General features: G+C 33.7%; 11 protein-coding genes across 11 annotated transcripts; 8 read left to right on the top strand and 3 right to left on the bottom strand.

Annotated features, from left to right (window-relative positions):
• Positions 1-831: 831 nt before the first annotated feature.
• Positions 832-2346, top strand: RIT1 (tRNA A64-2'-O-ribosylphosphate transferase; the record flags this gene model as incomplete). Its single annotated transcript, XM_003672419.1, has 1 exon — positions 832-2346. The coding sequence occupies one exon, from the start codon at positions 832-834 to the stop codon at positions 2344-2346; it is 1515 nt and encodes a 504-aa protein (XP_003672467.1).
• Positions 2347-2536: 190 nt separating this feature from the next.
• AEP2 (Aep2p) lies at positions 2537-4411 on the top strand (the record flags this gene model as incomplete). Its single annotated transcript, XM_003672418.1, has 1 exon — positions 2537-4411. One exon carries the CDS (start codon positions 2537-2539, stop codon positions 4409-4411), a length of 1875 nt encoding a protein of 624 aa, XP_003672466.1.
• A 221-nt stretch (positions 4412-4632) lies between these two features.
• GPI12 (N-acetylglucosaminylphosphatidylinositol deacetylase) lies at positions 4633-5574 on the bottom strand (the record flags this gene model as incomplete). The annotated part of the gene is made up of 1 exon (XM_003672417.1): positions 4633-5574. One exon carries the CDS (start codon positions 5572-5574, stop codon positions 4633-4635), a length of 942 nt encoding a protein of 313 aa, XP_003672465.1.
• Positions 5575-5934: 360 nt separating this feature from the next.
• On the bottom strand, positions 5935-8823 carry DSS1 (exoribonuclease II; the record flags this gene model as incomplete). Its single annotated transcript, XM_003672416.1, has 1 exon — positions 5935-8823. The coding sequence occupies one exon, from the start codon at positions 8821-8823 to the stop codon at positions 5935-5937; it is 2889 nt and encodes a 962-aa protein (XP_003672464.1).
• Positions 8824-9293: 470 nt separating this feature from the next.
• Positions 9294-9881, top strand: PTH1 (aminoacyl-tRNA hydrolase; the record flags this gene model as incomplete). Its single annotated transcript, XM_003672415.1, has 1 exon — positions 9294-9881. The coding sequence occupies one exon, from the start codon at positions 9294-9296 to the stop codon at positions 9879-9881; it is 588 nt and encodes a 195-aa protein (XP_003672463.1).
• A 1872-nt stretch (positions 9882-11753) lies between these two features.
• Positions 11754-13112, top strand: NDAI0K00300 (uncharacterized protein; the record flags this gene model as incomplete). The annotated part of the gene is made up of 1 exon (XM_003672414.1): positions 11754-13112. One exon carries the CDS (start codon positions 11754-11756, stop codon positions 13110-13112), a length of 1359 nt encoding a protein of 452 aa, XP_003672462.1.
• Positions 13113-13834: 722 nt separating this feature from the next.
• Positions 13835-15172, top strand: ERG9 (bifunctional farnesyl-diphosphate farnesyltransferase/squalene synthase; the record flags this gene model as incomplete). Its single annotated transcript, XM_003672413.1, has 1 exon — positions 13835-15172. One exon carries the CDS (start codon positions 13835-13837, stop codon positions 15170-15172), a length of 1338 nt encoding a protein of 445 aa, XP_003672461.1.
• Positions 15173-16320: 1148 nt separating this feature from the next.
• On the top strand, positions 16321-18036 carry NDAI0K00280 (MFS transporter; the record flags this gene model as incomplete). Its single annotated transcript, XM_003672412.1, has 1 exon — positions 16321-18036. One exon carries the CDS (start codon positions 16321-16323, stop codon positions 18034-18036), a length of 1716 nt encoding a protein of 571 aa, XP_003672460.1.
• Positions 18037-18559: 523 nt separating this feature from the next.
• On the top strand, positions 18560-20083 carry NDAI0K00270 (tubulin alpha chain; the record flags this gene model as incomplete). The annotated part of the gene is made up of 2 exons (XM_003672411.1): positions 18560-18584; positions 18768-20083. The coding sequence occupies 2 exons, from the start codon at positions 18560-18562 to the stop codon at positions 20081-20083; spliced, it is 1341 nt and encodes a 446-aa protein (XP_003672459.1).
• A 369-nt stretch (positions 20084-20452) lies between these two features.
• NDAI0K00260 (uncharacterized protein) lies at positions 20453-21520 on the bottom strand (the record flags this gene model as incomplete). Its single annotated transcript, XM_003672410.1, has 1 exon — positions 20453-21520. The coding sequence occupies one exon, from the start codon at positions 21518-21520 to the stop codon at positions 20453-20455; it is 1068 nt and encodes a 355-aa protein (XP_003672458.1).
• Positions 21521-22668: 1148 nt separating this feature from the next.
• Positions 22669-24249, top strand: ALO1 (D-arabinono-1,4-lactone oxidase; the record flags this gene model as incomplete). The annotated part of the gene is made up of 1 exon (XM_003672409.1): positions 22669-24249. The coding sequence occupies one exon, from the start codon at positions 22669-22671 to the stop codon at positions 24247-24249; it is 1581 nt and encodes a 526-aa protein (XP_003672457.1).
• Between the last annotated feature and the right edge of the window lie 286 nt (positions 24250-24535).

The raw sequence follows: 24535 nt of genomic DNA, 5'->3' as shown, positions 1-24535 counted from the left end.
TATACAAAATATTTAATATACATAAAGTTCTCTCACATTCAGTATTCAAATATCTATAAATATGTTTTCCTTTTATATGTCAAATTTTCTTTCTTGGCCTGTTTCTTATATCTTTTTTATCGCTACGTCTATTTCTTTTTTCTTATGCTTGTCTTCGATAATAAGTGTTTCTTTTCTCTTATCTTCGTCTCCGACGTAGTTATTTGTTTCTTTTTCTTCTTTTCTTTTCATGGTGGACATTTTTTTGATTCTTCGTAACAACAATTACAATCCAAATATCTTTTATATCAATTTATACAGGAAAAGAATAAAAGGAAATCCAATGAATAGACATAAGTTCAGCCCTCATGCTCCATGAAGAAAACTTCAGTAATATGGCAGCACGTTTGAACCCCATAGAAGATTTGAGATATAAAACAAGATGAAATACAGTATATATGACTTCGCGTCAAGGGATCCAGGAAATGTTAATGCTTCCAAACGTATGAGGGACACCTCTAGCTAATTTAGCAAGATCTGAGTTATATTGGGGTAATTGAAGAAGTGTCACAAACCTAAAATCCCAGTTTACCTAACTAGTTTCGGTGTGTTATTTAGCATTTTTTAAGGGTTTTCCCTTTACCACTAATTTCCTTCGGGAAATGAAAAGTTTTTGACGTTTTTGACCTAAAAGCTGATATTTGACAGATTTCCGCGGATTGATAAATATGATAAGGTAAGATAACATGAGATGAGATAACATGATGAGAACATGACTTGATATGATGAAAATGACAACTATTACCAATTACCTTCGATACATAAAGAGATAAACTCTATATCTTCTAGCAAATGGATCAATCATATTTCTTTGATTCACTTTCACAAATCAACAAAGATATCAAAAAGGAATACAAATCATTACGGAATCGTCTCCAAAGTATTTTGTTAGATAATGAGTTCTTAAATGATGAAATAATCGCCACGTTTCCTAATTATCCAATCATCCCAAATGAAAGATGTGGACTTTGGTACGTATCACCATCTCAATATAACCAGACAAGCTATTTTAAAAGTACCGATGGTCATACAAATCAGTGGGATTTCAGTACACGAAGATTAAATTTCCATCTCTTGGAAACTATCGCTAAATCGAAAGGTATAACTATTATAGATAGTACTAGACGTGGTAAGAAAATCCCTGATGCATTGAGTAAAACAATCCCTATTTGGTGCGCTGTTTTAAACTATATCATGTTACGAGAATTAAAAGGCGGCAATGATATTGTCAAGGTCGAGGATTGTTTATTTGTTCCACCCGCCACTGTTCCTAAATCTGAATATGATTGTATACTTCAAAAGATTCCTACATTGGTCGAGAAACTAGATAAGTTGGAGATTATTAATGCAAATGAACTAATTTCAACGTTCCATGGTAAATTATTGAGACCACTATGGATATATCCTGGTTCTTCTATATTACATTCTTCAAGAGACGTATTCACTGGAGAAAAGACCAAAGCACTGGCATGGGAAGCTCCAGAAAATATTATTCCCATTGTTTTATGTACTATTAGTTATCAAGCCCAAGATGGCGTTGATAAAAGATACGGGTTCACTTATGTTCAAGGCGCCGCAGATGATCACGAATTGTGGTCTTGTGGGTTGACTCCAGAATTATTTTGGTCTCACATAAACTATCTAGGGAATCCCACTCATTCTGATGATGAATTAATGGAATACGTGAGGCATATGATTGAAATGAAAATCAAAGATTCAGCTGCCAAGACAGTGGAATTGACAATGGACGCTATATTTCCGAATGGTGTAGACCCAATAACACCAGAGATATCATTGGGTAAGATAGATAACAACATTAAGATAACGAAAAGTATGTTACATGAATTTAAGAAAGGTTTTTCTCTTGTGGTTATACTAAGTGAAACAGTCACTTTGAACAGTGATGATAAGGACGAGCAACAATCTGATTCCGTAAAGATTTATAAACTGACAAGCGGATCCAAGAAATCTTCTAAACGATTACGAACTGAAATCCCAAAGATATATGAAGTCATGAGGGAGAATCTTACAAATGGCAAACCAATCCTGATATGCTGTAATACTGGGACAGATATATCCATTGGAATAATCCTGACCATCTTGTGTAAAAACTATAAACTGGATCCAGACAACAAAAAAGCTTGGCTTCGACTTGAGAAAGAAACCCAAGATAGCAATGTACCTGTGAAGAGATTGGATAAAACTATAATAAGGAAGAATCTGACCACATTAATATCCCATTTGGAAGGAAGAAATGTCAATCCATCAAGAGCAACTTTGAATAGTGTCAACGATTATTTAATGTAAGAGAAAATCGTATGTGGTGTCCGGGTGTACCCAAGGTAGTTAACGTATATAGACTTTTTGTAGAGATGGAAGAACTGATTCAATAAATAGGATTCCACTATTGAACCGTTATTATGTATTAAAATGGGGCTGATTTAATGGGATCTAGCAACCTATATGTATCATTAGTGTAGTAACATGTTCTGATTATATGATGCTTAGAATGTTTATCGGGATACAAGGGCATAATAGCAAGGAAATTCTATTAGGAAACAAAATACGATCAAATAATGTTATAACAAGAATAATTGTATCTCGACAAGTAATACGCATGTTTTCTCGAGCGAAAACGTTATCAAGTCCTTCTACTCTAGATGAGCTTCCCAATAATAGGTCATCTGAGAATGCACTAATAGATGACCAATTGTCGAAAACTAATACGAAGAAAAGATACACATTTAATCCCAAGAAGAAACAGCCGCTAATAAGAACTTCACTGAAACCTACTATTCATAATTCTAAAGCAAGAAAAGGACTGCTTCATCTTTTATTAGCGCAGAAAGACAATGGTAAAGTTTTAACTACGATTCTAGACCACTGTTTATATTCACCGAATGAGCAGGCAACAACTCGTCAATTGGTGAAGGAAAACAATCATTTAACCACTTTATTGTCTCATGAAGAAATGTCTATTTTTATATGTCGAGTATTGAAAAATTTTCCAACTATTATATCAGAGAAGAAATACGAAATTTTAACAAACGAGGGACGATATGAACTCTATAAACCTGAAGTAATATTCTCCCTTTTCAATATATGTAAGGATGAATATTGTAACAATACGAATCAATTGAATCCATTGATGGTATATGATTTGAACCAATTCATAAAGTATTTCCTTAGAGAGGGACAATTGAAAAAGGCCCAGCTTGTCTTAGATTATATTATTGATAGGTTCGGCGGTATTGAACAATTGATTAAGAGTAAAGATCTAACTACCCTAGACAATCATTTGAAATTGAAAAATGGTGCAATATATAAGAATTGGAAACCATTAACTGATTCAGAATCAAATACATTCTTACAGTATCGATTAAGTTTGGAGGATAAATCTCATAATTTTAAAGGGTTCAAGAATTATAAATTTTTAGATGGTTGGTCTTTATTGAAAATTATTGATATGGTATTGACAGATAAAACTCATTGCCTTAACATTTTAAATGAAAGTATATTATACTCATTGGGTACTCTGCGTCAAATTGAATTCATGGAACATTTCATAAAACAAATTTGGGATGTACATCCTGATGACGCTGTGGAAGAACGCAACCACCAACTCGATAAATACAATTTACCACCTGATACCAATGAATTAATTGCTATACTGACATCATATTGCCAAACGTATAAAAGTATGGATCGAGCATTTTTATTATTAGATAAACTTATACAAAAATATCCTGAACCCATGAAATCACGATTAAATGATAATAAATTTTGGATAAAAATGTTGCAGTGGGGTATCAAAATAGCGGATAAAAATGGTAACAATGTCAATGGAACTACAATTGACAATTGTTTAGAGATTATGGAAGAATGGTTTTTAAAGGGAAAAAAAAAAACTGCATTAGAACATTGGAAAATTGACGACGATTATGGAAGTATTTTGATTAATTTATTGCATAATATTATGAAAGAAAGGAAGAATGTCGATATAGGATTAAAAGCTATTGAGAACTTTGTCCAAAAGCTCAAGTTAGGATCAGTCAATAAATACTATGAAAGAAATCTTACTCACGTATTATATGGACTTCAAAAATGTATCTTCAGGAAAATTGCCGAATCAGGATCATATAATAAGGGATTGGCTTTGATTGATAATGGTGCGTATACTCAAAATTCAGGAGTTGAAAGCATGTTACGAGAATATTATATTACGACCGTTAAGGAAATACGTTCGAAGCGTTCTAGAAGAAATAAAGCTCAATCTAATATTCAAGATCGAGAACAAGATGAATTTGAAAAATTGCAACAAAAGTATGATGAGATAGAAGAAGAAGGTATGATAATAGGAAAGCTTTGGTGAGAGTTCCGAATTTTGAGAATATCGAAACGCAAAAAAGACACAAAAATAACGCTTTCAGGAAGAGACATCATGTAAATATTAATGATATTAATGCAAAAATATAATAAAAACCAAGTATGCATAAACATATCTGTATATATATTCTATAATATAATAAATCGGTGATTCCTAATAAACCATCATAACTGGAAGGGTTATAGCGTTTCTTATGTTAAGCAGGCCTACACGTTATTTATATTTGAGACAACCAGCAAATCATTCGAGAAAACGAATCTCGAGAACCACCACCAACCATATCTAAACCAAACCATTTGTGATTTATGTGTGTTCAGCATTGAAGCGTACGACAATATATACTGCGAGTATGTGTTAATAAATGATAACTCTAAACTGGCCGAATTAGGAATAGTATTAAAAGTGCCCGTAGCAAGATTCCAATATACTTTGACTAAATCAATGACAAAAAAAGTGTATTTTGATAGCAAATTCATAACGATATTATATTCATCACTCTTACTGCTCAACATCAGCCCAATTATATTCATTTCTTTGTCTTTTCCTCCATCATAAGAAATCAAATCATGGACGGCTTTGTTGCAAGCAATATGATTTGGATGATTTGATATCCCATTTGCATCAAATGTCAATAAAATATTATTCTTGATACTAGGAGGTACATTTACCAACAATTCGTTCTGTAGAGAGGATAATAATTGTTTCCCGTCCCAAACTTGATCCATGCCATCTATGAAGTCTAAAATTGATATATTGATTTTACGATTATTTGAAGAAGAAAGCAATAAATTGATTGAATCGTGCAATTCTTTTCTTCTTAAATAACCTAATCCTTCAGCATCCCCATCTGAAAAGCATATGATATTAAACGGTATAGAAGTTGGTAGAAAACGATTTAATTGTAATAAAGTGGGAGCAAAAAACATTAATTCGTCATCTGGATGAGCAATTACAAGACTCAATTGAGTAATTGGTTCACTAATGTCAGCATGTGAATGATCTTGGCGTAGGATCTGGTTTAAAACTGAGTTATCAAATGATTTCTTATTGTATGAGGATATTTTCTGTGTTGATATCATATAAAACATCCATAACAACAAGAATAATTTGAAAGATTTATAGGTGAATTTAGAGAAACGTAAAGACATTTTACCCAGGTACCTATTGGTAGTCAGCTTCCCCTATACCGTTATTATGGTACGCCCTTTTCTTATTGATCAACATTGAATTCTATAGACAATATCAAAACAAAAAATACTGTTTTCGCCCTTTTATTATGAAGCTTCAAGTAAAGACACAAATTTAAACGTAAACAATCATCAAGCTCTTGGCAAAAAAAAAAAAAAGGAATTCCATAAGTTTATAATTTAGGAAAGATTTAGTCAGTAAAATGAATGTATTCTTATTAAACAATCTATTGTCTGTTATTATTTACAGGTTTATGTGGCATATATATGGAGCGTTTATCTATAAATGAAGCTGCCAATGTATGAGTTGAATATTAGTAATTACGTCGGTTGAACCTCCATTGATAGCTCCAATGCTCCTTCAATGGGGAAAATCTTCGTTACTTTACACTTTGTTATGATGTCACCAATTATTGGCACAGGATTTATTTCCGCTTTTAATTTAATTGTTCCTCTTGCATACTCATATCCTACAATAGCACACCTCGCTGATCCTTCTATTGGAACTGAGGTAACTAGTACATCAAACGCTTTAGTAGGTTCTTTATTAATTAGCAGCTTGATATAATTTAATGTCATTTCAGTATATACTGCGTTACCAATATTTTTCAAAGTATCTGATCTTGATTGAATAGTTGTTAGATAATGAGCAACATGGTTTGGGGTAAATGGCAGTTGATAGCCTTTTAAATGGTTATGAAGTTGGATGTGGTTGAGTAAATCAGGAAACCTACGCAAGGGAGAAGTTACTGTAGCATACTCATCTGAACCAAGCATTGAATGTCTGCTTGGGGTGCCTGAATAATAACTAGAATTCAAGAATGATGACATTTTTGCCATGTCTATATTGGATGGTAGGCGGTCTATATTCTTCGATCGCAATATTATACACTCTTGTTGAGCTTCAGGGCCAATATCCAATGGAGAGTAACATCTATATATTACTGGGATTTTATGATCTTTACAATATTTTCCAGTTAAAGTATTGGCCAATATCATCATTTCTGATACAAGTTCATTTGAATCTGAATTTTTTTGATCTGTGAAAATGATCTCATCTTCGGTAGATTGTAAATCTGGGATACCTCTATTGAACCCCTCGCCAAAGACGATTGCATTATTTTCATTTATTCTATACTTCCTCAATAATTTGGCGATTCTTGATAATTGTCTCAAATCCTCCGTAATGGAAGTATCAGGTATTTTCGTAGAATTATCTAAGATTTTATCTACTGTGTCATAAGTAACTTTGGGGAAATTTGAAACTAGTCCAAATTGTATTTTAAACGTGTCATATAATATTTTAAGGGTTTCTTCATTGTTAGAGCCATCAAAGATTGTGATATCCACCGAAAAAGTTAATGTTTCAATATTTTGATTTGATTTGCCTAAATCTGACATTTCACAATATTTTGAAGGAAGCATTGGAACCACGTTGTCAGGGAGGTATGTGGTAAAGCTTCTATAGTATGCGATCTTTAAGATATCATCATCTATACCTGTCTTCTTTTCTTTATTTGAGTCTTTCATTGAAATAAATTGTAGGGTCAGCAATATGAATGAATAAAGTAAATCTATCTTTAGATATTTTTTTATGGAAATACCATCATCGATTTCATGAGCTGTTTCCGAATCAATACAATAAACATTTAGATCGTTAAAATTATGTCTTTTCGTTGTTGTTTCGCCGGATTCAATTTTGGTAGGAGTTGCCAACTCGTATAATTTGGACTGGTTTTCCCCACGTCCTGAATTAGTTGGTAATGAAAGATCATGGTTGGCTAAGAGAGGGTTTGCAAGTAGATTTGAAGTAGGTATCAATTTTGTTAATAATTCGTAAGCCAAATCTTTTGTTATGTCTCTTTCTTTAAAGTCATTTAAGTTTCTGAATATTTTTGATAAAATGGTAATAATTTTAGGATTATCTAAGAGATTCCCAGCACAGTATTCTTTTAATAGGTGAAGGAACTCTGGAAATTTAAATTGAATTTCAGGAGATGAAGTATTTAAATTATGTTCGTTGATGAAGGCGGAAAATTCATTAGTTCTTCGAAAATTGTTCTTCCTTAATGATTTAATCAATTTTGTATAGTAAACATGATGTGAAAATGGTAAAATTGTTACAGTTGTTGGGAATAGTGATGAGCTGTTCCTTTTGATTTCTCCCCAAAGGAATAAATCTTGTTGCTCTATAATCGCCCAATAAGTAGATAATGCAACAGTAGCATCCAATGAACTCAAAGATAAGTCAGTGTAATCATTGTAATACTTCTGTTTAAGTAGTTCGTTTACATATTCGTTCCCCTTCTCGTAATCAGTTGCTCTATCTAAATTCAACGCTTCTATGATGTTGATTAATTTATGGAAATGTATTTGTTGTGGACCAGAAAAATCTTGTAAATAACGATGAAGTAGTTCCAATTTTTTAATAATTACAGGTAATTGTTTTGTAGCACATTTTGAGATCTGGGCCGGCATAAAATTTATGAGTAATTGACGTGCGATTACAGGTACCAGAACTGTTTCATCGAGAGATGATTTTATAGTACCTATTGGATTATACTTATGAGCGGGTTCCTTAATTATCAATCTTTCGATATTTCCGGGAAGTTTGAATGGAATCTTTAATAAGATCATACTCCTCATTCCAAATATGAGATCTCCAGTGGATGATATAAACGTATATCTTGGATCCTTGAGACTTTGAGGCAAATCGATACACATTGAAAATTCTGATGTATTTGTTTTCAGAAGAACTATATCACCGATTTTTAAAGGTTCTGTTACATCTTCAATATTAAATTTTAAATTCTTATAATAATTAAATTTAAATTCCGCAGGGTCTTTATTGATTAACTCTCTAATGGATAGTGTAAGCCGTTTCTCGTTTAACTTTTCCCAATTGCTTTCATACCAGCTTTTGGATGGCTGTAAATACCTTGCATTAAACCGTTTATCCAATTCGTAATGAATTTGTGCAGTAGTTTTCAATCGTATATCAGGTTCCAGATCATTCGTTCTCTTTAAAAAATTGGCTTGAATAAGTTGAATATCTTCCCTAGACAATGGCTTATTTGTATCTTTTGTCGGTAGCTTAGCTGTCAGGCTAACATACTTATTTGACTTTGATTTGTTTAGTTTACTTCGGAACATTGATCGCGAGGAAGAGAAACCTCTGAATCCTCTTTTAAACATATGATCTTGAAGCATCAGCCTATATGTTAAAAAAAAAGGTGGGGAAAAAAATACTCGGATTTATTCAATTGACCTTACGTTTTTGCCAATAAAGAAATAGTTTTTGAATCAACCTAGTTTAAAGATCCTATTCTATAATTGCATGTTCTTATTTCTTATACAATGTTTCAAAGACAAACCTTACCCGTACTGAAGGCTGCGGATATAATATATGTTTGATCCTTTGACTTTTGAAGGATACTTCTTTTCGCTCATCCGTGATGTCTTTTGCAGATACTTAAGGCACCGGGTGTAGTTAATGTTGAATGCTTCGAAATGCAAAGTTTCCTTATTCATTGTATCGTTCTTGCAGGCTTTGAACACAATGAAAAGAATAAATGTCGACACTTTGAGGGCAATTCTCTTGGTTCCACCAAATTATTTAGATGTAATGGCATACGTATCAAATGCCAATTCTGTAGCTAAAGCCTACAGTACAAAATTCAATGCTGCGGTTAGTTCCAACTCCACGAGTATTTAGAAGGAACCTAAAAACTTCTATCACCGGTCTTGGTAATCCCGAACCTCAATACAAAGGATCAAGACATAATATTGGCTTGTATATTCTAGATCAAATAAAATCAACGTTGGTAGGTAATGTTCCATATAAAGAAAGTTTAACTGGTAGCGTACATTATTTATCAATTAATCCTGAATTGTTTTTGATCCGTAGTGATGGTGACTTCATTAATCTTAGTGGGAACACCATCGTCCCTTTATGGAGAACGCTACCAAAGGATACACGACATGTTGTCATTCATGATGATCTGAATTTACCTATGGGTAAAATACAGTTAAGAGGGCCCGGCACTTCATTAAGGGGGCATAATGGGTTGAAAAGTATAGATAAAAAATTAGGCTGCAAGAACGATTTTTATAAATTGAGTATTGGAATTGATAGGCCAGAAAGTCATGAGCCTAACGTAGTAGCTAAATATGTTTTGGACAAAATAGATCCATCCCAATTGAAAAATATTAATAAGCAAGCAATGTCAAATGTGTTAGAAGTATTACGAAAAGAAAAACTTATCTAATCTCCAAAAACCCTTCACTATTTATTTAAATATTCAAAACCAGCGTCTGTAAATATTTCATATCCTTTATTACTTGTGTGAGTGTATATTTGTAGCCCGAATCAACCATATACACCATTAAATAACTATTAGATAATCAACACAACATAAACATTATGAACAACAAAAACAACGCTCTAGATCACTCTCCTGACTTTCATGTCTAAGGAGGTACATCTTATTTTTTTATTTACCTTTGGTTTGTGACAATTAATATTTATTTTTAAATGATTTTTTTCCAAAAAAACTATTTCAAATAATAAAAAGCCAATTAAATAACGTGAAATATATACCAAGTTCAAAGTTTTCGTCTTTCTACAATAAACTATTGAATTTTTGATCATTAACAGGTTAAGTTTTTCTCAAAATAAAGATAGGTTATGGATTTAAAAAACAAATTACTGCTTGTAATCCAGCCATATTCGACTACTATGTCTTATGAAAAGAGAAGGAACTGTATCATTAAGTATAGAAAGACTCAGCATTCCTTAAAAGTTTATTCCTATTTTTCTTCAAGGTTTCTCCTCTCAATTGACCTTAACCAACAAATTCAAATATATTTCCTTGTTTTAAATTGCAAGCCGATCAATACCCATACAGGTTTAAGTTTAACCGGAGTTTGTTTTTCCCCCCTCATTTTAAATCTTCATTGAAAATTCCAATTTTGGAAGTTCTGTACAACTATAGAACTTTAAAATCCAACAACCCACATTAATGATGTGGTGATTCTAATGGACTAACCAATTTTTTGCCGTGTGATTTACAAAAGCGTGTCCCTACGGTGCAAAATAAGCATATATGCAACATTTGCAATAGTTTCGACTAGTTGCGCATTGGGGTCCAATAGGGTTTTCTCTGTTTTTGGAAATTATCATCCGAGCGATTACTTACGCACACAATTAAAAACCTTAAAGTTAAAAGTGTTGCAACTTACACAAGCATGTAGATGTACGTAATATCGTTTCGAAAGTTTCAACATCGCATTCGCGAAAAAAATATGCAAACGTACAGAAAGAACGTAAACAGCATGCAGATCTTCATTGTACTGCATATTGCGTACAGGCCTGAGACCCATTAGGATTAATGAATTGAAAAGCTAGGATCTGGGGGGGGAAACTTTTGAGAAGGACATAGGGTAGATATCAAAATTTATTGAACGAGAGTAGGGTTGGTCAATTCTGGTCCTGGCTTGGGGCAAGGATTGGAAAAATATGAAATAACACTAGTCGTATAATATGATTTCAAAGTATTAATTTTGCAAAAATTATACAACAAAAAATGGCGTGGTTACGATTAGGATTGCATTGGGATTGAATAGATAATATTTTGCAGGAATTAAAAAAAGATAGGGTTAATCCAAAATTCCTTAGGAATGACCACAATTCGTATCCGTCGCAGGCCTGCTTGGGTGCTACCCAGTATCCTCTTCGCTCATCCTTGAAAAAACTTGCGTAATGTTACGCTAAGTTTAGGTACTCCTAGGCCAAAGCAAGTCGGTACAGATACCCAATATGAACTTTATAGTCCGAAGCCTTTTCAACTACTTGTTTGGGGAAGGGCCCTTTAATAGGCAATGTCACCTAAGGGGATAGGTGAAGTATCTCGAAATAAATAAGTACTCTGTACTTAGTGCATATGAACGCAAAAGGACACGATCCCCTTCACTTTTCTTAAATATTTTTCAAATATATCATAGATTATATAAACACTTTCTAAGTTCTTACATAAAGTTATGTTTTTATTCCATTTACTTAATTTCTTCAATCAGTTACTAATTCCGAGAAGTATTCAAGAAACGAGAATACAAAACTAAAAGAATTAATAAGCTCAAGAATGATTTTGAAAAATTCACCGCTATTAATATTGGCAATTTTACTGGTTCCATTTATCCAGTCAAAAACAATTTCGAGAGATACAGAATATGCGAGTTCAGGAAGTTACACAGATTCCTATGATATCAGCGAAGATGCTACCTTAGCCATTGCAGATGGGACCAGTGTTGCAAGTGGAACTACCGCAAGCTTAACTAATGATTTGAATATTGATGGGAACTTATGTATTGGTTCTCAAAATGTTGACATCACTTCACCAACTATAACTAATGATGGTAATTTGGTTATTTACAATGGTGATTCAATGAGTGGGAGTGGTACAAATTTCCAAGGTCAAAGTTTAACAAATAATGGTTATTTACTAGTTCAAAACATGTTATATGCTACTGCACAAACATTTAGTTTTTCAAATTCATTTATCAATACTGGTGTCATAAACTTCAATCTATACTATCCTAATACAACCATATCTGCAGGCACTATTGAAAATAGTGGTACCATGATATTCCCTAGTGGTAATTATACTTTCACTGGTGCGGTAACAGGAGGCGGATGTATGGTTTTGAAAACTCTTGTTGATATCTGGGCAGATGCAGATGCAGGTTTTGATCAAATTGTATATTTTGATCCAAGTTCTACGAGGTTGGTCCTTAATCTAAAGGATAGTGGTACTAATACCATTATTCCAAAAGTAAGAGGCCTCTCAACAACAAATGCGATTTCTTTTATAGACAATCAAGAAGCTACTCCTGCTGTATCATATGACGCCTCGACTGGTATTGCTACCTTGAGTTCTACTCTGAAATCGGACAATAATGTTGTGGTAAGAAAAGTGGACATCGGTCTTGGATATGATTCTACTCAATTTACTGTCCAAACGGTCAAAAACAGCCAGGGCATTTGGACTACCCAATTTGCTTACTCAGGGACTTCACCTGATAGTACTATTCCATCTACATGTGTTACGACGGAACCACTTGATTTTGAAACATGTATAAACGAACTGGTAATTCTATCTTCAAGTTCAATAATGTCGTCTTCTGCATCCTCCTACTCATTTGCATCTCCCTCTCCTTTGCCATCTCCATCTCCATCTCCTTCGCCATCTCCATCTGCATCTGCATCTCCATCCCCAGCACACTCTTCTTCGAAAGCTTCCCCAATTTTAAGTTCCACATTAGAAGCTGAGAAGAGTAGTAGTTTATGTCTGATAACTAGTACGAGCATAAAGGCTGGTGTTACAATCAATACCACTAGGTACTCTTATATTACAGGTACTGTCACTGCCCCAGTGACATTATCCAGCGTAGTGAACACATATACAGTCAATGGAAATTCTCTAAGCAATACTTCTATTTAGCTTTTTTTAGCCAATGTCATATCAACGATTGAAATTCTCACCCACATACATAGTCTAACGTTATATATATCCATATTTATATGATTTTCTTATCAAACCAGCCCCTTTTCGGCAAACTATCAAAATCATAACTACCATGAAACTTTTTTTCTATACTATCTTCTATTTCTTTTTTAAAAATTAATTGCTTGGAGCGAATATATCTAAGAAACGTGCAACCAACTGGAAATATCAGCTCAGGCTAAGTCAATATCCCTGACTATGAATATGAATATGAAAGCGACTGTGACGTTTGTCGGAGATAACAAACTCCGGCGGTCATTTCGGGAAATATTTCCGAATTCATTTTCTGAAACTTTCAAAATTTAAAAATGAACATTAATTGAAGGATTTTAACGAGGAACGGAATCTTGTTGTTTGATAAACGAACAACGTTATGCACTATAAGAACCTTTAGAAATTAACGTCAAAAATCATATATAGTCTTGCTCCCTTTCGTATGATCTACCCTTCAATCTTTTTTTATATAGCTACCGTATTCAATACACCTAAAGATACTTTTTATATTTCGATAAATTTGAATCTTAACAATTAATTGACTGTATACTCGCCCTCCCTTTCCAACGTTCACAGACACGAAAACACCCCTCCAACATTAGAAGTACGCAAAAGCAATTACAACCTCGAAGAAAAAACAAGTAAACCAACAAACGAAAAACGTAATGGGTAAAGCAATTGATTTCTTAATTCATCCACTAGAATTAAAAGCAGCATTCCAATTGAAATATATTAGGAACCCCCTATTCTATATCGATTCCACAGCATCACCTAACGAGAAGGAATGTTATAAATTGTTAAACTTGACATCTCGTTCATTTGCCGCTGTTATTATGGAATTACATCCTGAATTACGCAACGTTATCATGGTCTTTTATTTGATCTTGAGAGCATTGGATACTATGGAAGATGATATGTCCATTGATACTAAATTGAAAGTGGAATTATTAAGGGATTTCCACGAGAAATTGGATTTAAAAGAATGGAGTTTCAATGGAAATAGCCCAGATGAAAAGGATAGAGCTGTATTAGTGAAATTTGATTGTATCTTACATGAATTCCATAAATTATCTAAGAAATATAGAGACGTTATTCAAGATATTACGAAGCAAATGGGGAATGGAATGGCTGATTATATTTTGGATGAAAATTTCAATTTGAATGGTGTCGAAACTATAGCTGATTATGATAAATATTGTCATTATGTTGCAGGTTTAGTTGGTGATGGGTTAACGAGATTAATTATTTTAGCTCAATTTGCCCCAATGTCATTGTATGATTTGGAGAAGGATAAAGAATTACCATCATATGAAAGTATGGGATTATTTCTACAAAAAACTAATATCATTAGAGATTATGCTGAGGATTTACATGATGGTAGGTCGTTTTGGCCGCAGGAAATTTGGTCATTGTATGCTGATAAGTTAACTGATTTCCAACAAACAGGAAATGAACAAAAAGGATTGGAGTGTATTAACCATCTTGTTTATAATGCATTAAGTCATGTGGATGCTGTTTTAAATTATTTAAGTTCTATTCATGAACAATCCACATTCCAATTCTGTGCAATTCCTCAAGTTATGGCAATTGCTACTTTAGCAAAAGTCTTCAATAATCCTACTGTTTTACATAAGAATGTTAAGATTAGAAAGGGTACTACATGCTATTTGATTTTAAAATCAAGAACTTTAAAAGGATGTGTAGAAATATTTGAATATTATCTACGTGATATTAGAAAGAGATTACCAGTCGAAGATCCAAATTATTTGAAGATTAATATTGAAGTGGCTAGGATTGACCAATTAATTGAAGAAATGTATCCTGATAATAATTTACCACCAAATGTCAAACCAAGAGAAACTGAACTATATTTGAAAGTGAAAGAAAGGACTAAATTTGATAAAGAAGTTATTCCAATTCAGCAAGATGAGGATTTACGAATCAACGTATACCTGACTTTTATTTTTGCGATAACCTTCTCAATTTTAATTCAATTCCTTTAGTATCGTCAGAGAAAATTGACGCAACCGTGAATAACATACCGATTGTGACAAGAAGCTGTTGCCATCTAGTTAACGTATTTTCCCTTTTTATTTAGTATTAATGACTTTTTATTCCTCGAACTTTTATGATACAAATATTTTTACCCACTCTGTAATTGAAATATTATCTTTCTCTTTAAATAAATAATTCTTGCATAATGGTTCACGTGTAAAAGTCGAGGCAAAGTTGACAGCAGAGTGAAGGACAGGAAGAGGAAACAAATGAATTTCCGATGGTAACTTACTAGGACTTCTTAAAGTTAAGGCTATTATTAACATCAAGACTTGCCAAGTTTTTGAACTATGCGAATATACGTACAAAGTAAGCTTGGAAAAATGCCAGGAAGCAAATGATTATTCATGGTAATATGACAGAAATAGGCAAGACTAAAGATGAATATAATAATGTGACAACTCATTACATATTACACCTGTAATAGTGGTGTACGTACGTGCGTAGTCCCACGTGCGCCAAGCGACCAGTGCAAAACGCACGCTTCGGAGTCCCCTCCGCTACCCTGCTTTGCTTTGCCGGGGCATTCCTTACGAAAGGTCTTAACTCTTCTGCCACGTGAGACACCAATTAATTAATTATTATTTTATATTATATTATACATTCAATAGATGCAAGATAATCATTATTAGTGGCACGTTTCTTCAACCATAACCGTTTAATTGTAGCACTACAATTTCCCTGACTTTATACATATAGACTGTACCAATTACCAATGATTTTACGAACCGTATTATCGACCATTTACCATTGGTCCTTATTTCCTGCATATCATCTACGTACGTTAGTGGTTATTCCCCATTAGAGCCCGGATCCCTTCCTTACCTTTCATCTTGTTCGTCTTATCCTTGACATAGTTCCATGGAATTATGTAAGGTGATACTCTGAACTACACTGATCTCTCCTTTCTTTTGCATTGGCTATTTAAACAAAATCTTATGCCATGAAGAAAAGAAAATCCATAAAATCATCCTTCTATTATATTCATTTGCACTAGACCTCTTAAAATATATATCCTCTTGCCAATAGTTTGACTAAGGAATAAATATACATACATACTTACCTTGTAACATTGAAACAAAGAAGCAAAACCGATATGGAAAACAGCCGGACAACTGAAGGTGGTAACATCGCATTCCACAATTACATAAATGATTTCGCTCACATAGACGACCCACTAGAGAGAAGAAGATTAGCACTCGAGAAAATAGACAATGCAGCATTCGGTTGGTCCCACATAAGGACCATCCTTGTTGCTGGAGTTGGGTTCCTTACAGATTCATACGATATTTTTGCAATAAATTTGGGGCTTTCAATGATGTCCTATGTGTATTGGAAAGGTGATATGCCTAATGCCACTGCTACTCTTTTGAAAGTTTCCACGTCAGTGGGGACAGTAATAGGTCAATTAGGGTTCGGTACACTTGCAGATGTCGTAGGGAGGAAGAAGATTTACGGTTTGGAATTAATTATTATGATCATTACTGCCATTTTACAATGTACTACAGGTGAATCGAAGGCTATTAATTTTGTAGCAATCTTGACATTTTATCGTATTGTTATGGGGATAGGAATCGGTGGTGATTATCCATTATCTTCAATTATTACTTCTGAATTTGCAACTACGAAATGGAGGGGTGCTATTATGGGTGCTGTCTTTGCAAATCAAGCTTGGGGTCAAATTGCTGGTGGGATCATTGCTTTAATCCTTGTAGCCTCCTATAAACATGAGCTGATCGATGCTAATTCTGGGGCTGAATGTGGATATGAATGTATGAAAGCTTGTGATCAAATGTGGAGGATATTGGTAGGATTGGGAGCTGTTCCAGGTTGCTTAGGATTATATTTCAGATTAACAATCCCAGAATCTCCAAGATATACTTTAGATGTAGAAGCACACGTTGATAATGGGGTAGAAGATGTTGAAAAGTTTATGACAGGGGAGATGGATCATAAAAATGATGACATTGTCACAGCTGCAACAAGAATACCAAGCACAACTGCCATGGAACCCGTATTACCTCCTAAAGCTTCATTTAAAGATTTTTGTCATCATTTCGGTCAATGGAAGTATGGTAAAATATTATTAGGTACAGCAGGTTCATGGTTCATGCTAGATGTGGCATTCTATGGGTTAAGTTTGAATACAGCAGTAATTTTACAAACAATTGGTTACGCAGGATCACAAAACGTTTATAAAAAGCTTTATGACTCAGCTGTTGGAAACTTAATTCTAATTTGTGCTGGTTCATTACCTGGCTATTGGATTTCTGTGTTTACAATTGATACTATTGGTAGAAAACCAATCCAATTGATGGGATTCACATTGTTGACAGTATTATTCTGTGTCATTGGTTTCGCATATCATAAAATTGGTGACAAGGGTCTATTAGGATTATATATTGTTTGTCAATTTTTCCAAAATTTTGGTCCAAATGTTACTACTTTTATTGTACCAGGAGAATGTTTCCCAACTAGATATAGATCTACAGCTCATGGTATTTCTGCTGCATCAGGTAAGATTGGCGCCATTATTGCACAAACTGCATTAGGTACATTAATCGATCATAATTGTGCTAAAGATGGGAAGGATAAGAACTGTTGGTTACCTCATGTTATGGAAATCTTTGCATTATTCATGTTGCTAGGTATATTCTTAACATTATTGATCCCAGAAACCAAACGTATGACTTTGGAAGAAATTAGTGAGAAATATCATGACGAGGTGGACCCATCTGGTAGGAATAGCAGTAATAGGGATGTAATAGAAGTACATAAGGAGGGTAGTACTGATTCAACATACACAACATAATCTAACGGTTGTTTATTTGCCAACTGGTTTGGCAAATGCTTTCTCTATTTCTGTGACGACGTTATGGAAAAAAAGAACATTGTACAAAATACAATTACATATATAATTTTCATTTAGAAAAAAACCACAAAATAAACCGTAAAAAACTAAATAGCCAACTTATAGACAACTTCAAAGCATTGCGAATTGCTGATCTGATCATTAATATCCTTCATGCCTAGTAATCAAGCTTACGCGTTCGTGATACACGAGAATTCTTACTAGGAATTTTTCAAAATCTCGTTGCGGAAAAATGTAAACAAAACAAAATCGAGAGACCCAAAGTGGGAAATCACAAAATTTGAAAATTAAACAGTAACAAACAAAGGAAGTAAATTACTTGAAACAGAAACCACTCTTCTTCTGTGCAGGATCAGTACTCTACATTATACCATCTTGAGTTCTTATATATTAGAAACTGGGCCATAGAATTATCTTATATCAATAAGAAGATTATCTTAAAGAAAACAACCAAGGAAGAAAAATGAGAGAAGTTATCAGTATCAATGGTATGTGTCGAATGCAATCTATTCTGAGAAAATAACACATTGCAATTGATCTAGTGCTGAGAGGGCGCCAATCAAATGTTATTGCATATATACATATTATCTTTATTAAAAAATCTACGTTCCTTTTTTACTAACAAGTAAATATTTGAGTATTATCTTCGAGATTTCTCCAATTTTGAATAGTCGGGCAAGCTGGGTGCCAAATCGGTAATGCCTGTTGGGAATTATATTCCTTAGAACATGGTATTAGACCAGACGGTTATTTACAAGAGGGGTTAACAAGACCAAAGGGTGGTGAAGAAGGGTTTTCCACTTTCTTTTATGAAACTGGTGCTGGGAAATACGTTCCTCGTGCTATTTACGTCGATTTAGAACCAAATGTCATTGATGAGGTTCGTACAGGTAAATATAAAGATTTATTCCATCCAGAACAACTGATTAGCGGTAAAGAAGATGCAGCAAATAATTATGCTCGTGGTCATTACACTGTAGGAAGAGAAATATTAGACGATGTCTTGGATAGAATTAGAAAAATGGCTGATCAAAGTGATGGATTACAAGGGTTCTTATTCACTCATTCACTTGGTGGTGGTACCGGGTCTGGTTTAGGTTCTCTTCTATTAGAACAGTTATCTGCCGATTATGGTAAGAAATCTAAATTGGAATTTGCCGTGTATCCAGCTCCACAAGTTTCTACTTCTGTCGTAGAACCATATAATACTGTCTTAACCACACATACTACTTTGGAACATGCTGATTGTACATTTATGGTTGATAACGAAGCCATCTACGATATGTGTAAGAAGAATTTGGGTATTGCTAGACCAAGTTTCTCTAATTTAAATAATTTGATTGCTCAAGCTGTTTCATCAGTTACTGCATCATTAAGATTTGATGGTTCTTTAAACGTGGATTTGAATGAATTCCAGACTAATTTAGTTCCATACCCAAGAATTCATTTCCCATTGATTTCATATGCACCAATTCTATCCAAAGATAAAGCTTATCATGAATCTAATTCTGTGGCAGAAATTACAAACGCTTGTTTCGAACCAGGTAACCAAATGGTGAAATGTGATCCAACTACGGGGAAATATATGGCCACATGTTTATTATATAGAGGTGATGTTGTTACAAGAGATGTTCAAGCTGCTGTTGCTCAAGTTAAAAACAAAAAGACTGTACAAATGGTCGATTGGTGTCCAACTGGGTTCAAGATTGGTATTTGTTACGAACCTCCAACCGCCACTCCAGATTCACAAGCTGCTGCTGTTGATAGAGCTGTTTGTATGCTATCTAATACAACTGCCATCGCTGAAGCATGGAATAGAATTGACAAGAAGTTCGATTTAATGTACGCTAAGCGTGCATTCGTTCATTGGTATGTTGGTGAAGGTATGGAAGAAGGTGAGTTCACCGAGGCAAGAGAAGATTTGGCTGCTTTGGAAAGAGATTACATTGAAGTCGGTGCTGACTCTTATGCTGATGAAGAATTTTAAGGCAAAAAAATAAAAAAGAAAATTTTGTTACAAAACTAAAACTAATTATATCTTAAAGAAAAACATACCCCATATTACTTTTTTGTTTCCAGTTTTATTTTATTTTCATACTGAATGCTTTGTATCTTTCTCTCATTTCCAATTTTGAGATGATTATTTTTCGTCTTAAGGCAGAAAGAAAAAGAGAACAAAAAAGAAAGAAAAAGAATCATAATCACATAACGAAAAAAAGTTTAAAAAATATATAATCTCTATAGTATATAAATGTATACCCATCAAGTCTTCTATTTGATAACTAATTTACTAGTCTTCTCTTTTTTAACATATTCCGTTTGAAGTTGACCATCGAAGATCATTTATCAACATTCATTATAAACCGAAGAAACTGATTCTATTGATATTCTTGGGAATATTTCTTTTCCTTTTTTGAACTTTCTTGTTATGGGTCCGTCCCTTTGTAGGATGCATCATATTAGTCGTGCCATCAGGCCTCTTGTTACGGTAATAGACATTACAGTTCTTCTGAGGATGATATATACTTGTTCGTATAACTGGTTTTGCAGTTGTTGATAGGTTGATATTTAAAATTAAAGTGTCATTATCTTGGTGGTCTTTACTTTTAAACTTATCTCTAGTCAGGTGTAATTTCTCAAGTAGGCAAGTATTATTGAATGCCTTGGTAAAATCATGATCATAGCCAATATTCTCTTTTATTACAGGAACGTTAGCTATAACCGTTGAAGATATGCTTGCGTAAATACACAGTATACTTGGGATAAATTGGAATAAATCATACAACCCTTTTGGGGAATCCAATTCCCTCACGGAAATCAACTGTAATCGGTTCCATCGAGAGCTATCCATTTTCAATGCATTTTTCCATAACTCAATCAATCTAGAAATCTCTTTTGAACTTATCGAGTGTATTTCAAGAGCAATTAAAAATGGAAAATTTGTCAATTGGGTTAAATCACACCCAATTGTAGATATGGAAAGGACGGTTAGAAACTTAAAATACTCTCTAGTCTGATTGACGGTTTTCAGAACAAGAATTGTATCACCTAAATTTATTGGTCCACCCTCATGAGTTAGAGTGATGTATTCCATTCCAAACTGTTCGTAGCTACAATTCTCCATAAAGAAGTGTTTCCGAAAGGAGAGATACATCGAAAGAGAATTTCTTTGATGACCTCTCATATGAATCCAAATTATTTCTGCTGCTAACTCATTGGGTAAGCATTTGATAATTTCTGCCTTTAAAGACCAAGGGAACAAATGGTCCATCAATTGATCTGCCACAAAGAGGCAACATTTATGGAAAAGTGTAGTTTTTGCAGTGAGGTTTCCCTCAGCTTTGCTTAGAATACGGTTTGAACTGCAGGATTTACACGATGGGGTGACAGACGATATATCATCAGTTGTGGTGGCAATATTCATGCTCACTATCACATAGACTAGAAAAAAACTCCAATCTTGTCTTTACCAAACTGAGTTATCAAACATTATTGCTTTCAATGAGAGCTTCGATCGAATACTTATCATACAAGCCGCTTTACATAAATTTCATGTTGGACTTTGAACAATATTGTAGTAGTAGCTTACAACAAAGAAAAAAGGACTATTCGTGTAGAGAAAAGAAAACATATTTAACGCTCAGTAAGTGACGGCTGAACTGATGATTGAGAATCGTTTTGTTTACGATATGACATAGATGACTTTATGAGAGCGCAGTTAACAAACAATGTTGTCAATAAGCAATAGCAATGATGGTTCCACAATAGCTAAATGCTCGAGTTATACGTGGAAGTTTATAAATATTATTGTAGTTTATCGAAGAGCCCCTCTAAAAAAAGACTAGAACGAGTGCATGCTCTTCCAGATGAATAATACTTGGTTAATATTGTTTATTTTTAATATATGAATTTATTACTTATATTATAGATAATTGATAAATTTGTATTTTATTATATATATATATTAAATATATATATAATTATATTTTAGTATAAAATTATCAATTTAATAAATATTATAATTATTATTATCTTATTATCAAGATTACTTCATATTTCATATGTATTTAATATTTAATATTTATTAAATTAGCTTATCTACTATGACTATATATTAACTATAAATTAATATTTCTTTTGTAAACGCCATCCAACTTTAAGGACAATTACACTAATCAACTGAAGATTCGCCTTGTTAAATATAAATTCAGGAAGAAAATCGAGGCGATATTACAACTATAATGTATTCATCTATTCTCATCTTCCAATATGTATAAGTATTGTCTTATCTTTGCTAATAAGTTAATTGACTTGTTCATTATCGTGGTCCCCCCCCCAGAAATGTGTCGTTATTTCTGCGCGGTATCCCTCATTTTACTACATTTCCCTGGAGAAAAATCAGGGACGCTTTTTTTAATTACTACGTAGAGGTTCTTTAGATCTAAGACTAAGACTACAAGAGGTTTCCCCTTACAATTAGAACAGAAAGATTCCTGAAGGTTGACACATTGTGAAAAGTACGATTACTATTAGGAACTACAAATAACGAAAAGGAAATAACAGTATCATCAAATGAGTGTTGTGGAACTTTCTATCCCCAGTAAAAAGAATTACGTCTTTAAAAATTGGGCAGGGATATATTCTGCCAAACCGAAACTTTTTTTCCAACCAAGATCCATTCAAGAAGTCGTAGATATTGTGAAAGCAGCAAATAAATGTGGGAAAACAATAGTAACTATTGGTGCTGGTTATTCACCAAGTAGTATGTGTGTTACTAATGAGTGGCTAGTTAATTTAGATCTTATGAACAAGATCCATACTCTAAGTGAAGCTCCTAATGGTTCATATGCTGATATTACCGTCGATGCTGGTATTAGAATTTGCCACTTAAATGAATATTTAAATGAGAAGGGGTTCACTATGCAAAGTTTAGGTTCCGTCGCTCAACAAAGTATCGCAGGGATCATTTCCACTGGTACTCATGGTTCTTCACCATACCATGGTTTGGTATCAAGTACATGTGTTAGTTTAACCATTGTTAATGGGAAGGGAGAAATTGTTTATTTAGATTCTGAAAATAACCCTGAAATCTTCAGGGCTGCATTATTATCATTAGGGAAAATTGGTATCATCGTGGCAGCTACTGTTCGTGCTGTTCCTGCTTTTAACATCAGGGCCACTGAAGAAATTATCACGTTCGAAGGGTTAGTGGAAAAATGGGATTCTTTATGGTTATCATCCGAGTTTATCAGAGTATGGTGGTATCCATACTCTAGGAAATGTGTTCTATGGAGAGGTTCTAAGACACAAGATCCAGAGACTGCTAAACCTAAGTCATTTTTACAGAATAGGTTTATTAGATTCCTTTATGAAGCTTCATTATGGATATCATGTAAAATCTATAAACCATTAACTCCTTATCTTGAAAAATTCATCTTTAATAAACAATTTGGTCAATTAGAAAGTAATCCAAAATCATCTGTTTCTAGATCTCCTGAGGGGTTCGCTTTAGATTGTTTATTTTCACAATTTACTGATGAATGGGCTTGTCCACTAGAAAATGGGCCTGAAGTTTTACGTTCTCTTGATGATTCAATTGCAAGAGCAGCCAAAAATAAAGAATTTTTTGTTCATGTCCCAATGGAGATCCGTTGTGCTAATACAACTGTACCAAAGGAACCATTAGATACATCCCAAAGAACCTCTACTAGTGAAGGTCCTGTTTATGGTAATACGCTACGTCCTTATCTAGATAATACTGCTCGTCATGATGATTATGCCTCTCCTAAGGACGTCACTAATAATTTATTGACCGTTTACATTGGAACTGTGGCATACAGACCGTTCCATTGCAATACATCAATCTACAAATGGTTCTCGGTGTTTGAAGATACTATGACAGGTGCTGGCGGGAAACCACATTGGGCTAAGAATTTCCTGGGATCCACTTCGTTAGTTAGCCAAGATGTAAAGAAATCAAATTATAAAGATTTTGAAATGAGAGGGATGTCTACAAGAATTAAAGAAATGTATGGTGATGACTTAATTGAATTCCAAAAAATCAGAAAAGAACAAGATCCTAATAATATCTTCGTCATGAATAAAGAGTGGGCTGTAATAAATGGTATCGTTGATATAAATGAGGTTTCATAATCAGGCATGTTTTCCTATCGGTGTATTTTTATTCGAGAAAGGCTGATCTTAAGGTGTGAAATATAAGAATCCTTTTCCTTAATTTATTTACCACATTTCTTAATTTCATATATTTTGTAATAAGTTAAATTTCATATCGTCACCATTGTTTATATTTTTTTAGATTGATTGTTTCTTCTTTTTTCTGTGTTGATGACAGCAACTCCATAATTCGAGGCCTCGTGTATATTTCATACGTACCATAGGTAGTATTCTTGCAAGAAACAAGAAGAAAGCAAATAAAGGG

The sequence above is a fragment of the Naumovozyma dairenensis genome, chromosome 11 (assembly GCF_000227115.2).
Source record: "Naumovozyma dairenensis CBS 421 chromosome 11, complete genome".
In the NCBI taxonomy this organism is placed as follows: Eukaryota; Fungi; Ascomycota; class Saccharomycetes; order Saccharomycetales; family Saccharomycetaceae; genus Naumovozyma; species Naumovozyma dairenensis.
Note: the sequence above shows the minus strand (reverse complement) of the source record. Positions and strands in the feature narration are given on the sequence as shown.